At 53.8% G+C, this 14,465-nt stretch overlaps 2 protein-coding genes across 8 annotated transcripts in view; one reads left to right on the forward strand and one right to left on the reverse strand.

The window, feature by feature from the left end:
* Window positions 1–9,850, reverse strand: part of MTMR3 (myotubularin related protein 3) — a 110,901-nt gene extending 101,051 nt beyond the window's left edge. For 3 of the 7 annotated variants that reach the window (XM_060192854.1, XM_060192853.1, XM_060192852.1), the window contains exon 1: window positions 9,670–9,848. The gene's annotated coding sequence lies outside the window, so the exon portion shown is untranslated. Of the gene's footprint in view, window positions 1–9,669 lie in introns of all 7 variants that reach the window. The other 4 variants (XM_060192845.1, XM_060192843.1, XM_060192850.1 and 1 more) reach the window with 2 other exon arrangements.
* LOC132539045 (uncharacterized) lies at window positions 9,035–9,927 on the forward strand. The gene is made up of 2 exons (XM_060192659.1): window positions 9,035–9,464; window positions 9,566–9,927. The coding sequence occupies exons 1-2, from the start codon at window positions 9,035–9,037 to the stop codon at window positions 9,925–9,927; spliced, it is 792 nt and encodes a 263-aa protein (XP_060048642.1).
* Window positions 9,928–14,465: the final 4,538 nt, after the last annotated feature.

The raw sequence follows: 14,465 nt of genomic DNA on the forward strand, positions 1-14,465 counted from the left end.
CTGCTTTCACGGCCCCAGCCTGAGCGGGTGCACTGACTCTGCCCTACGCCTACCCCCTGCTTTCACGGCCCCAGCCTGAGCGGGTGCACTGACTCTGCCCTACCCCTACCTCCTGCTTCACGGCCCCAGCCTGAGCGGGTGCACTGACTCTGTGCTACACCTACCCTCTGCTTTCACGGCCCCAGCCTGAGCGGGTGCACTGACTCTGCGCTACGCCTACCCCCTGCTTTCACGGCCCCAGCCTGAGTGGGTGCACTGACTCTGCCCTACCCCTACCTCCTGCTTCACGGCCCCAGCCTGAGCGGGTGCACTGACTGCGCTACCCCTACCCCCTGCTTTCACGGCCCCAGCCTGAGCGGGTGCATTGACTCTGCGCTACGCCTACCCCCTGCTTTCACGGCCCCAGCCTGAGCGGGTGCACTGACTCTGCGCTACCCCTACCCCCTGGTTCACGGCCCCAGCCTGAGCGGGTGCACTGACTCTGCCCTACCCCTACCCCCTGCTTTCACGGCCCCAGCCTGAGCGGTTGCACTGACTCTGCCCTACCCCTACCCCCTGGTTCACGGCCCCAGCCTGAGCGGGTGCACTGACTGCGCTACCCCTACCCCCTGCTTTCACAGCCCCAGCCTGAGCGGGTGCTCTGACTCTGAGCTACCCCTACCCCCTGCTTTCAAGGCCCCAGCCTGAGTGGGTGCACTGACTGCGCTACGCCTACCCCCTGCTTTCACGGCCCCAGCCTGAGCGGGTGCACTGACTCTGCCCTACGCCTACCCCCTGCTTTCACGGGCCCAGCCTGAGCGGGCGCTCTGACTGCGCTACCCCTACCCCCTGCTTTCACAGGTCCCAGCCTGAGCAGGCGCTCTGACTGCGCTACCCCTACGGCTCAGCAGAGCAGTGGCATGGCCTGCCTTAGCACCGGAGTGTTTCCCCCAGTTCACAGCCCCCTTAGGGCTTCTCTCTTCACTCACTAACTGAAAGGCCAGGTACCATACCCCTCGTCATTTGCTTTTAAGATTTTACCACAACTCAAAAAAAAGAAAACACACGTAGAAACCATTTAAATTTACTAAATTACTGACTTTCACCACTGTCATGGTGCTGACATCCTCGAGATGTCACCAACTGGTGGCCCGGCAGGTAGCCGGACTCTTGGGCTCGAGGTCCCAAGTCTGATCCCCAGAGTCGCATAGACCAGTGATGCTATGGTTTCCTCCCTCCCTTCTCTCTACCTCTCTCTCTCTCTCTCTCTCTTTACCTCTCTCAAACAAAATTTTTTTTAATTTATTTATTTTCCCTTTTGCTGCCCTTATTGTTCTTCATTGTTGTTGTTGTTGTTATTGATGTCGTCATTGTTGGACAGGACAGAGAGAAACGGAGAGAGGAGGGGAAGACAGAGAGGGGGAGAGAAAGACAGACACCTGCAGACCTGCTTCACCGCCTGTGAAGAGACTCCCCTGCATGTGGGGAGCCGGGGGCTCGAACCCGGATCCTTACGCTGTTCCTCGTGCTGTGCGCAACATGCGCTTAACCTGATGCGCCACCGCCAGACTCCCTCAAACAAAATTTTTAAATAAAACACAGTCCTAAAACTTCACACAACACTAACCCTCCCACCTCCCACCACACACCTCTGACAATAAAAGCGGCTGAACCCTAACAAGTCTGTTTCTAGAGCAAACCCTGGCATAACTGCGACACTTCCCAGCCCCTCGGCAGTTCAGCAGCACTGACGACTCCTCTCGGCAGAGGGGATACAGGCACTGAAGGTTTCTCCAGAACAGCTCAGAAGCAGAAATCTGCCCTGCGGCCTTACCAGTGACAGAATGGACCAGGCTCCTCCCACGGCCACAAGCCACCTCTTCCAAGAACACACAATAGGACACCCGGATCGCGCCTTCCCGTTTTCACGTGGCTTTTCACGGGTGTCTCTCCCCTTGACGCTCGCTGACAGGCTGAGGTAAACAAGCTGCTCTCCTGGCGCTCACTAATGGCGGCTCAGAGGGTCACATGATGAGCCAAAAGCACGAGAAGCCTCGGCTGCCCAGGAGCGCAAGCCGGGCCTAAGCCCCAGACTTACCACTGGTCTCTCCACTCTCCGGCTACGACAGCATTTATTTTGAAAATCTAATACTAAAATGAATTAGAAAAATATACTAAATTTCTAGATACAAAGGAGAAAAAGTACGCTAACAATACCGGCTTAATAAGATAAAGATAAAAAAGAACATCAAGAATCTTGCTTGCCTCTAAAATGATGAGCAATCTTACTCCAGATACAGGTTTGGGTGGGGTGGCTCCCCTGGTAGAGAGCACGCAGTACTGTGCTCAGGACCTGGGTTCAAGGCCCAGGCCCACCTGCAGAGGAGGGCAGCCTCATCAGCTGTGGGCAGTGCTGCAGGCGTCCCCCTTCTCCTCCTCCCTCCCTCCCCCCCCCCACTCCCACCCCCCTCTATCAGAAAGGAGTAAAAATGGCCTCCGGTGCAGTGAGTGGCGCAGGCCGAGGCTCCCCAGCAATAACCGCAGTGGCAAAGTAGCCACTTACACACGTGCATTACACACGTGTGAATTTCTACGTCTTGCTCTTGGACTGTCCTGAGCCAACGTTCCAGTCATTACCAAATTTCTATATAAACTGACACAGAGAACTTAGAACTGGCTGCTCTGCAGGACACAGCTGGCCACAGATGCTGCCCAAGCTCGCCCTAAACCACTCCTAACCTAGCTTCACACTACGCGATGAAGTCCCCACTGAAACCCTGGGTTTCCACACCAAGTGAGTTACAGCAGTGGAAGCATGTTGTTTCTACACAGTACTTGCAACAGGCACTCAGTTCCTGAAGCACTTCTGAACAATGTCTAAAATCTGTAAACTAGAATCTAAGACTGAATGTTGACTTTTTTTATTTAAAAGGTTTACACGTATTTTTTTTTATGATTTATTTCTTTATTGGGGAATTAATGTTTTACATTCAACATTAAATACAATAGTTTGTACATGCATAACATTCCCCAGATTCCCATTTAACAATACAACCCCCACTATGTAATTCATCATCTTTCATGGACCTGTATTCTCCCCAGGTTTACACGTATTAATTGAATATCAAACAACAATTAAATGCTAAAAATGTACAGATTTGGTGGCTAAGGGAGCGGCTAAGTGCTATATAATGCAGGACTTGCATATGTGAGGCTGTGGGTTCAATCCCCAGCACTGCATATGCTAGAGCAGTGTGTGTGTGTGTGTGTGTGTGTGTGTGTGTGTGTGTGTGTGGTGTGTATATACGTGTGCTGTGTATATATGTGTGGTATGTGTGGTGTGTATATGTGTGTGGTGTGTGTGTATGTGTGGTATGTATATATGTGTGGTGTGTGTGTATGTGTGGTGTGTGTGTATGTGGTGTGTATATATGTGTGGTGTGTGTATGTGTGGTGTGTGTGTATGTGTGGTGTGTATGTGTGGTGTGTATATACATGTGGTGTGTATATACGTGTGGTGTGTATATACGTGTGGTGTGTATATATGTGTGGTGTGTGTGTATGTGGTGTGTATATATGTGTGGTGTGTGTATGTGTGGAGTGTGTGTATGTGTGGTGTGTATATACATGTGGCGTGTGTATGTGTGGTGTGTATATACGTGTGGTGTGTATATATGTGTGGTATGTGTGGTGTGTATATGTGTGTGGTGTGTGTGTGTGTGGTGTGTGTGTATGTGGTGTGTATATATGTGTGGTGTGTGTATGTGTGGTGTGTGTGTATGTGTGGTGTGTATGTGTGGTGTGTATATACATGTGGTGTGTATATACGTGTGGTGTGTATATACGTGTGGTGTGTATATATGTGTGGTGTGTGTGTATGTGGTGTGTATATATGTGTGGTGTGTGTATGTGTGGTGTGTGTGTGTGTGTGGTGTGTATGTGTGGTGTGTATATACATGTGGTGTGTATATACGTGTGGTGTGTATATACGTGTGGTGTGTATATATGTGTGGTGTGTGTGTATGTGGTGTGTATATATGTGTGGTGTGTGTATGTGTGGAGTGTGTGTATGTGTGGTGTGTATGTGTGGTGTGTATATACATGTGGCGTGTGTATGTGTGGTGTGTATATACGTGTGGTGTGTATATATGTGTGGTATGTGTGGTGTGTATATGTGTGTGGTGTGTGTGTGTGTGGTGTGTGTGTGTGTGGTGTGTGTGTATGTGGTGTGTATATACGTGTGGTGTGTATATAGGTGTGGTATGTGTGGTGTGTATATATGTGTGGTATGTGTGGCGTGTAGATGTGTGTGGTGTGTGTGGTGTGTATATACGTGTGGTGTGTGTGTATGTGTGGTGTGTATGTGTGGTGTGTATATACATGTGGTGTGTATATACGTGTGGTGTGTGTGTATGTGGTGTGTATATATGTGTGGTGTGTGTATGTGTGGAGTGTGTGTATGTGTGGTGTGTATGTGTGGTGTGTATATACATGTGGCGTGTGTATGTGTGGTGTGTATATACGTGTGGTGTGTATATATGTGTGGTATGTGTGGTGTGTATATGTGTGTGGTGTGTGTGTGTGTGGTGTGTGTGTATGTGGTGTGTATATATGTGTGGTGTGTATATAGGTGTGGTATGTGTGGTGTGTATATATGTGTGGTATGTGTGGCGTGTATATGTGTGTGGTGTGTGTGGTGTGTATATACGTGTGGTGTGTGTGTATGTGTGGTGTGTATGTGTGGTGTGTATATACATGTGGTGTGTATATACGTGTGGTGTGTGTGTATGTGGTGTGTATATATGTGTGGTGTGTGTATGTGTGGAGTGTGTGTATGTGTGGTGTGTATGTGTGGTGTGTATATACATGTGGCGTGTGTATGTGTGGTGTGTATATACGTGTGGTGTGTATATATGTGTGGTATGTGTGGTGTGTATATGTGTGTGGTGTGTGTGTGTGTGGTGTGTGTGTATGTGGTGTGTATATACGTGTGGTGTGTATATAGGTGTGGTATGTGTGGTGTGTATATATGTGTGGTATGTGTGGCGTGTATATGTGTGTGGTGTGTGTGGTGTGTATATACGTGTGGTGTGTGTGTATGTAGTGTGTATATACGTGTGGTGTGTATATAGGTGTGGTATGTGTGGTGTGTATATAGGTGTGGTGTGTATATAGGTGTGGTATGTGTGGTGTGTATATACGTGTGGTGTGTATATAGGTGTGGTATGTGTGGTGTGTATATGTGTGTGGTGTGTATGTATGTGTGGTATGTGTGGTGTGTATATGTGTGTGGTGTGTATATATGTGTGGTATGTGTGGCGTGTATATGTGTGTGGTGTGTGTGGTGTGTATATACGTGTGGTGTGTGTGTATGTGGTGTGTATATACATGTGGTGTGTATATAGGTGTGGTATGTGTGGTGTGTATATAGGTGTGGTGTGTATATAGGTGTGGTATGTGTGGTGTGTATATACGTGTGGTGTGTATATAGGTGTGGTATGTGTGGTGTGTATGTATGTGTGGTATGTGTGGTGTGTATGTATGTGTGGTATGTGTGGTGTGTATATGTGTGTGGTGTGTGTGGTGTGTATATATATGTGGTGTGTGCGTATGTGGTGTGTATATACGTGTGGTGTGTATATAGGTGTGGTATGTGTGGTGTGTATATATGTGTGGTGTGTATATAGGTGTGGTATGTGTGGTGTGTGTATGTGTGGTGTGTGTGTGGTGTGTATATATGTGTGGTGTATATATAGGTGTGGTGTGTATACGTGTGTGGTGTGTGTGGTATGTATATATGTGTGGTGTGTGTGTATGTGTGGTGTGTATATACGTGTGGTGTGTATATATGTGTGGTGTGTGTATATGTGGTGTGTGTATATATGGTGTATATATACGTGTGGTGTGCATATATGTGTGATGTGTATATGTGTGTTATACATGTGTGTTGTGTGTGGTGTGTGTGTGTGTGTGTGTGTGTGGTTTGTATGGTGTGTCTGTGTGTGAAAATGTTAATTGTGCTGAGTCAGAGCCAAAAAGTAGTTCACTGCCTAGGGTGCCTGCCCTTCCCAAATCCAAATACCAGCACATGGCAGTGTTGTCTCTGGCCCTCACACCCTCTCTCTCTCAATAAAAAGCCCAGAGGGCCAGGTGGTGGCACACCTGGCTAAGTGCACACATTACAACGCACAAGGGCTCAGGTTCAAGCCCCTGGTCCCCACCTGTAGGAGGAAAGCTTCACAAGCGGTGAAGCAGGGTACAGGTGTCTCTCTGTCCCTCTCCCTCCCTGTCTCCCCCTCCTCTCTCAATTTCTCTGTTCCTAACCAATTAATTAATTAATTAATTAATTCAAGTGGCCCAGGAGTAGTGAAACTGCACATGTATGAAGTCCCAACTCATCAAAAAACAATAATTTTGCAGGCTGGAAAACTACTAAAGACGAACACTATAGGTCGCTACGAGTACAGACGAAGCAAGAAGCCCAGAGACCGAGTGCCTCCCAGCAGCTGTCATCAGGCCGACTAGTGACAACCTACCAATCTAGAGTCCCCATTATTTCTAACTGCTTCTCCACCTAATAAGATGTCCTCCTAAAAGCCGTTCGCATCTATAATAATTAAGATACGCTAAAGACTCACAAACAAGGGTAGTGGACAGTCTCTAGAGAACAATCTCTTGAAGGAATCTCGAAGTTCCAAATCACAGACTAAAAACCGCCTCTTTATTCCAGTGCAAGCTATCGAGTGACTTTTCTTGTGCCTGAAAGACACCAAAGGTCTGCTCCGCCATTGAAGATGTCCTACTCGCTTTTGTCTCTTTATGTGGTACCAGGGCTCACACCCAGGGCCTCAGGAACGCCAGGTGCTGGAGACATACATCAAAGAAGCCAGCTGCCAAGGTGTCTTGTCACAGGGGACAATGGGTGGATCTCCACGACTGGACAGGCTGCTTAGCAAGTTGCCTGCCTGCACCACCAAGCGGAACAGCATTCTCTCCCCCGCCTCCAAACCCGGACCAAGCCTCGCCACACCCCCCCAGCAATAAGACTTCCTCTGGCGACTCAGCTCTCCGCCTCGCCCAACCGCAGCACAAGGTGTGGAGCAGAACTGCACATTTTAAACTGACTTGACCACTCCTCTCGGCCCGGGGCAAACTTCAAGAACTTTCACAACCCCAGTGAACCTTCCTGGTTCACAACCCTCCTCTCAAGTCCCCACCCTGCCTTCTGCTCGACCAGAAACCAGTCTATGATTCAGGAGTCCGTGTGTCGGTTTACCTGCAGTCAAGCCACGCGTGACTTTACCAAGTGCATTCCTACAGACCAGCACAAGCACCTTCTGGCCACCAACAGTCTCCCTGTAATAAACCCACTGTATGATAAAAGATGCTCCATTTTCAGCTTTCAGTTTCTCAGGCTTCCCCTCCTGTCCTCCTTCTCAAATTCTTTGAGATCTATAACCCATCGCAATGCTCTCAGAAGTAGTAATTAGGGAGTCAGGCGGCAGCACAGTGGGCTAAGCGCATGTGGCGCAAAACGCAAGGACCGGCGTAAGGATCCGGGTTCGAGCCCCCGGCTCTCCACCTGCAGGGGAGTCACTTCACAGGCGGTGAAGCAGGTCTGCAGGTGTCTATCTCTCTCTTGCCCTCTCTGTCTTCCCCTCTTCTCTCCATTTCTCTCTGTCCTCTCCAACAACAACAATGACTACAACAATAAAACAACAAGGGCAACAAAAGGGGATAGATAAATAAATATTAAATATTAAAAATACCAAATATTTTTTTTAAGTAGTAATTAACAGCAAAGGCTACCGAAAGCAGTGCACAAAGCTGGCCGAGCTCTGGAATGCTGATTCCCAAACCCACCCCGGCGTTGTGATCCCTGCGCTCTGCCACAGGTCCAGGGACCAGCCTTCCAGGACGCCCCTGATATTCCTGCCCAGCGGCCGCTCAGCTAAGCGACTGGAGAGCCTGGCCTCCGAACTGAGAAGCTGCCCACCAGCCCACGAGTCACCGCACGGGTGACCGCACCAGGGCAGCGGTCGGAGCCCAAGGAGGCCTTCGGAGGTGGCTGGCCCTCCCTCCCTCCCACCTGAGTTCAACAGCGCACACTGCGCGGCTCCAGAGGGCCTCCTATAAGTCCACTGCCCACCCAGGCCCTGCAGGAGCAGAGACCCTGGCGCCACCAAGACCCTCGCCTGGCATCTGAAGACAACACAGGCACAGCTCCTGCCCTGCTAAGTCCGTCTAGAACCTGAGAGGAGTCGGGGACCCCCAGTGGACACCCTGACCTCGAACCCCGAGGTCAGAGCTAGAGTCGGGGACCCCCGGTAGACACCCTGACCTCGCACCCCGAGGTCAGAGCAGAAGTCGGGGACCCCCAGTGGACACCCCGACCCCGCACCCCCAGGTCAGAGCAGGAGTCGGGGACCCCCAGTGGACACCCCGACCCTGCACCCACCCCCAGGTCAGAGCTGGAGTCGGGGACCCCCAGTGGACACCCCGACCCTGCACCCCCAGGTCAGAGCAGGAGTCGGGGACCCCTAGTGGACACCCCGACCCCACACCCCCAGGTCAGAGCTGGAGACGGGGACCCCCAGTGGACACCCCGACTCCGCACCCCCAGGTCAGAGCTGGAGTCGGGGACCCCCAGTGGACACCCCGACCCCGCAACCCAGGTCAGAGCTGGAGTCGGGGACCCCCAGTGGACACCCCGACCCCACACCCCCAGGTCAGAGCAGGAGTCGGGGACCCCCAGTGGACACCCCTACCCCACACCCCCAGGTCAGAGCTGGAGACGGGGACCCCCAGTGGACACCCCGACCCCGCAACCCAGGTCAGAGCTGGAGTCGGGGACCCCCAGTGGACACCCCGACCCCGCACCCCCAGGTCAGAGCTGGAGTCGGGGACCCCCAGTGGACACCACTGATCCCGCAACCCGACCCGGCACCCCCTGGTCGGATATGGAGCTGGGCACCCGAGGTGGACACCCCGACCTCGCACGCCGACCCCGCACGCAGACCCCGCACCCCCGACCCGCAGCAGCCCCAGGTCCGATATGGAACTGGACACCCGAGGTGGACACCCCGACCCCGCACCCCCGACCCCGCACCCACGACCCCACACCTCCGACCCCACACCCCGGACCCGCACCCCCGACCCCGCACCCACGACCCCGCACCCCCGACCCGCACCCCGGACCCGCACCCCCGACCCCGCACCCACGACCCCACACCTCCGACCCCGCACCCCCGACCCGCACCCCGACCCCGCATCCCCGACCCGCACCCCGGACCCCGCACCCCCGACCCGCACCCCGACCCCGCACCCCGACCCGCACCCCGCACGCCGACCCCGCACCCCCGACCCGCACCCCGGACCCCGCAGCCCGGACCCCGCACCCCGACCCCGCACCCCGACCCGCAGCCCGGACCCCGCACGCCGACCCCGCACCCCGACCCCGCCGCAGCCCCAGGTCAGGGTGGGAGGTGGGCCTCCCCCGAGGGGTCAGCCCTGACCCCGCACCCCAGGGCCGAGCTGGGACTGGGCACCCCGGGTGGTGACCCCTGACCCCGGCCCCGGGTCCGAGCTGCCCGCCACCCCGAGGTCAGAGGCCGCCGCCCCCTGGCTGACAGCGCGGCCCAGCCCGGCCCCTCCTCCCGCGCCCCCGGCCGGGCCGGCGGCCGCTCTTACCGGGCGGCAGCGCATGGCGGGGCCCGCTCGGCTCGGCCTCCTCCGCCACCCCGCGAGGCTGCCGGCCGGGGGCAGCGCCTGGGCCGCGGAGCGTCGGGTCCGGCTGCGCCTCCGCCGCCTTCTTCTCACGACCACAACAACATGGCGGCAGCGGCCACACAGCGCGCGCGCCCGACGCAGAGCCGGGCCGCCGGCGGGGACGCGCGCGCACGCTCGGCGGAGGGGGCGGGGCCGCCCCGCGGTGGGCGTGGTCGATAGGGGCGGGGCGGGGCGGGGTGGGGCGGGGCTGGAGGTGCGGCCCGGCAGTGCGCGCGGCGGAACAGATGGGACCCGCCTCCAGTCCCCGCAGCCCGCTCGCGGGCCCTGCGGACTAGCTGCGGAAAGGGCCTTTCTCTCCTAGAAGATGAAATATTAATATGGACATGCATACTTTCCAGCCCAGGAGGTGACACAGTGAATAAAGCGCTGAGCTCTCAAACACGAGATCTTGAGTTCAATTCCAGCATCGCATGTGCATGAGTGATACTCGGGTTCTCTCTCTCCTCTCCTCCTTCTCATAAATAAATCTCTCAAAAGAAAAAGGAAAGGAGGTCGGGCGGTAGTGCAGCGGGTTAAGCGCACATAGCGCGAAGTGCAAGGACCAGCGTAAGGATCCCAGTTCAAACCCCCCCTTCGCTTCATAAGTGGTGAAGCAGGTCTGCAGGTGTCTATCTCTCCCCCTCTCTGTCTTCCCCTCCTCTCTCCATTTCTCTCTGTCCTATCCAACAACGACGACATCAATAACAATAATAATAATAACCACAACAACGATAAAACAAGGGCAACAAAAAAGGAAAAAAATAGTCTCCAGGAGCAGTGGGTTTGTAGTGCAGGCACTGAGCCCCAGCAATAACCCGGAGGCAAAAAAAAAAAAAGTAAGAATGAAAGAAAGAGAAAAGAGAAGAGAAGAAAAAGGGAAAAAAATGTAGGTTTTTTTCCCTCTATGTGAAAGAATGATTCCACGCAGCTTGCACTTATTCAGACTTGGGTGTTTGGCAAACATTTTCTCCAAAGTGTAGGAGATGGGCTTTTAAAACTGCTTGTGAAATAGCTGAGACTGTGTGTTGTCAGTGATCAATCCCAGGTTTGATTAGGATTTTGGAAAACTCAAATGCTCCTCCCCATACTTAACGGTTTCCCATGGCCTAATACCTTCTCTGCTTGGACAGGCCGCAACATTAACAAAAGCACATTGTTGATACTGTCTCATGAAATGAGCCAACGTTTGGAAGAACGGCAAAATCCACTGAGCCAGAATTTCCAAAACAGCCAGTGTGTGTGGCATTGCCTGTCATGCCCAGCGAAGACCCTGATTTCACCCACCATGGGGCCGTCGCTGAGCCGGCAGTACTGTCCCTGGGCGCCTGCAACCCTGCATCGGGTCAGGCCTGTTGCACAGATGCCTGACCTGGTTGAGTCACCTGCTCAAGCCTGACCTGTCTCCACCCCCGGGCCTCAGTTTGTCCATCTGGAAAATGACAAGGTAGGATGCCCTGCTCTCTCTGGAGCCTCCCAACCTGAATTAAAGGACCTGTCTCTCCAGCCTGCTTATTACATCAAAGAACCACAGACACACCGCTGGAAGAGCTCCAGAGCCCAGATAGGTGTCTTGGCACGCCCACCCCACCCCCAATTCCAAAAATGAGGAAACGAGGCCTCCAGAGATGGAAATATATGTGCCTCACTTGGCCACGGGGTTAGGCTGGGGTGGTCTGAGAGGCAGTCATGAGGTCCAGCGAGGAGGAGTACTGCTTCCCCTCTGGTTCAGGGACTGAGTGTCTGGAGGGTCAGCACATGGCCAGCAGAGACCAATGACTAGTCTACAGGTGGCGTGAATAAGACTGATGGCGCGCTACTGAGTGACACACATCCTCTTGAAAAGGTCACATCCCAGGGGAGACAGGAGAGGTGAACTTAGCATAGAAAGGGATGGGGAGGGGCAGGCGGAAGCACAGCGGTGGAGCGCAGATGGTGCCAATTGCAAGGACTGGAGCAAGGATCCTGGTTTGAGCCCCCGGCTCCCCACCTGCAGGAGTGTCGCTTCACAAGCGGTGAAGCAGGTCTGCAGGTGTCTATCTTCCTCTCCCCCTCTCTGTCTTCCCCTCCACTCTCCATTTCTCTCCGTCCTAGCCAACAACAACAGCAGCATTGGCAACAGTAACAACAGAGGGCAAAAGAATGGGGAGAGGAGGGCCGCTCCTGGGCAAGAAAGACAGCACCCTCTCGGCATTCTGAGACACACTCTCCCGCTCGCTTGCAGCCCGGCCCAAGTCCTCACAACCACAAATAGAAGCAGGATCCACTGAAAATAGCTCCTCCTGTCCAGAGAGCCCAAGGGCCTGCGGGGACACCCTGCCTCCTCTGAGCAGGGTCCTCCCATACAGGGGTCCAGGGCTTCAGCTGGGGACCATCTCAGGGGGGCGCAGCCCCCTGACAACTGGCTGTCTCTGTTGACTTGGTTCCAGTACCATAGGCCTCCTCACTTCTTGGCCCAAGAGGAAGGTGCCGGTCACAGCCAAGAACAGGTGGGACAGGAGTCCTCACTAGACACTGCACCCACAGCCCGCTCTGCAAGGTCACTGCACCAGCTACCCCTGATCCCCAAAACTGTGGGCACCCCCCACTTCCAGGCCTTCCTTTCTGGGTAAACTGAGGCCCAGAACCATTGTGTCTTGCCTGCAGGCACCCGTTCAGGATGAAAGCAAGCGCTCAGCCAGTGGTTTTGCAGAGTGCAGAGGCAAAGGCGCCCCGTTCCTTGGTGTGCAAACCCGGTGGATCTGTCTCTGCCTCCGTTTCTCACGCCTGTCTCCTCCCATGTCTTACCAGAACAGAAGGCCTGCCCAGTCACCACTAAGATGGCCTCTTCCCCCGCTCTGCTGTGTGCTCAGTCCAAGGAAGAGAGAAGCTGCGCCATAAATCACAGTGACACAGTGACAGGACCTCGGCCTGGCTGGCCAGCAACACCCCATGTGAGCAGGGATTGGCTGCCGCGGCTCACTCACAGCCTCCTGCCCCTGCGATCGATTGGGACAGAGCCCCCACCCCCAGGCCCATTTCTTAGGAACTAATTCTCTGAAACAGGCGTGACCTCTGAGACAATGACAAGGAAGACTAGCATCAGTCCCAGAGAGGAATTAAGATATTTAAGTGGGGGAGTCGGGCGGTAGAGCAGCAGGTTAATCTCAGGTGGCACAAAATGCAGGGACCAGCCTAAAGATCCCGGTTCAAGCCCCCCGGCTCCCCACCTGCAGGGGGGTCGCTTCACAGGCCGTGAAGCAGGTCTGCAGGTGTCTGTCTTTCTCTCCTCCTCTCTGTCTTCCCCTCCTCTGTCCATTTCTCTCTGTCCTATCCCACAACGACAACAACAATAACAACTACAACAATAAAACAAGAGCAACAAAAGGGAATAAATATTTAAAAAAAGAAAAGAAAACATATATATATATATGTGTGTGTGTGTGTGTGATATTTCAGTGGCCCACGGGCCCGGAGATGGCTTGCGTTGAGGAGCTCGTGCCTTGCTGTGTGTGAGGCAGCCTTGGGTTGGAGCCCTGGCACCACATGGGAGCACCATGGACAGCATCAGGGAAGTTCCCTAATGGTGGAGCTTCTCCCCTTTCTCTCTCTCTCTCTCTCAAGAACATAAAGAGGACTAGGAACACAGCTCTGTGTTCACACACTAGACTTGTAGGCCTGAGGCCCCAGAGACTCCAGGTTCAATCCCTGGCAACGCCATATTGCCAGAGCTAAGCAGTAACCTAGTCTCCCTTTCTCATAAAAACAAAGAAATGTTTTTTGTCGCTTTTTTATTTTAATTGGGAAGATTAATGTTTTATAGTAAATACAATCATTGATACATGTGTAACATTTCTCCATTTCATGCCAAACACTCTCACCCCAGCCTCCACTGTCATGCACCAGGGTCCCAGGTCCTGCAAAGAACAAAGTGGGGGAGGTGCCCAGGGCCTAGGTCCATCTCCCCCACCCACCCAGTCACCAAATGAAGGAAAAAAAAGTGGTCGGTGGGCATGAAAAGGCTCACAGCTATTATCAGAGCACCTCTTTCCCTGCCTATCTGGGCCACACCTGCCAACTCTGCCCAGCAGCCTCAGTTTCCCCAGTGAATCTGAGGGCCTGGGTCCAGTGAGTGGACACACTTGCTAATTCACTTTTGTTTGTTTCTTTCTTTGTTTGTCTGTTGTAAGCACTTGTTAAGTGACCCCTTGCCCTGGCACTGAGCAAGCTCTGCAGACCAAGCCCGGACACTGTGGAACTCACCGTCCAGTCTGCAGAAGGGAAAGGACGTACTGTGCTGGAGGAGGCCAGGGAGCCGCCCCCAGACTCTCGAGGACCAGGTGACCTTGCAGAGGGACAGAAGTGAAAGAAACTAGTCAGGTCAAATGTAGAGGGAGGGTGTCAAGGAGGGTCAAAAGATAGCTCACTGGGTAGTGTACACACACTGCCAAGCCTGTTTTCAAATCCTGATGCCTGATGTCCCTTCCTCTCTCTCTAGCTGAAAGGAAAAGTGGCAGGAGTGGTGAAGTTACACATGAGTAAGACCCTGGTTTGGGGGCAGGAGGTGCGGGCAGGGTGTCAGGGAGAGGGAACAGAACATGCCAAGACCCAGAGCAAAGAAGAGCTGGCCGAGGAGACCGGGTGGTGGCACACCTGTTAAGCGCACACATTACAGTGCACAAGGACTCAGATTCAAGACCCCCCGGTCCCCACCTGCAGGGGGAAAACTTCACAAGTGATGA

The sequence above is a fragment of the Erinaceus europaeus genome, chromosome 6 (genome assembly GCF_950295315.1).
Source record: "Erinaceus europaeus chromosome 6, mEriEur2.1, whole genome shotgun sequence".
In the NCBI taxonomy this organism is placed as follows: Eukaryota; Metazoa; Chordata; class Mammalia; order Eulipotyphla; family Erinaceidae; genus Erinaceus; species Erinaceus europaeus.

Excerpts from the sequence above, each read along its gene's own strand:
- LOC132539045 (XM_060192659.1), top strand. The coding sequence starts at position 9,035 with ATGGAACTGGACACCCGAGGTGGACACCCCGACCCCGCACCCCCGACC. Across the intron at positions 9,465-9,565 it reads GCCCCAGGTCAGGGTGGGAG|CTGCCCGCCACCCCGAGGTC; the intron begins GTGGGCCTCCCC and ends CCCGGGTCCGAG.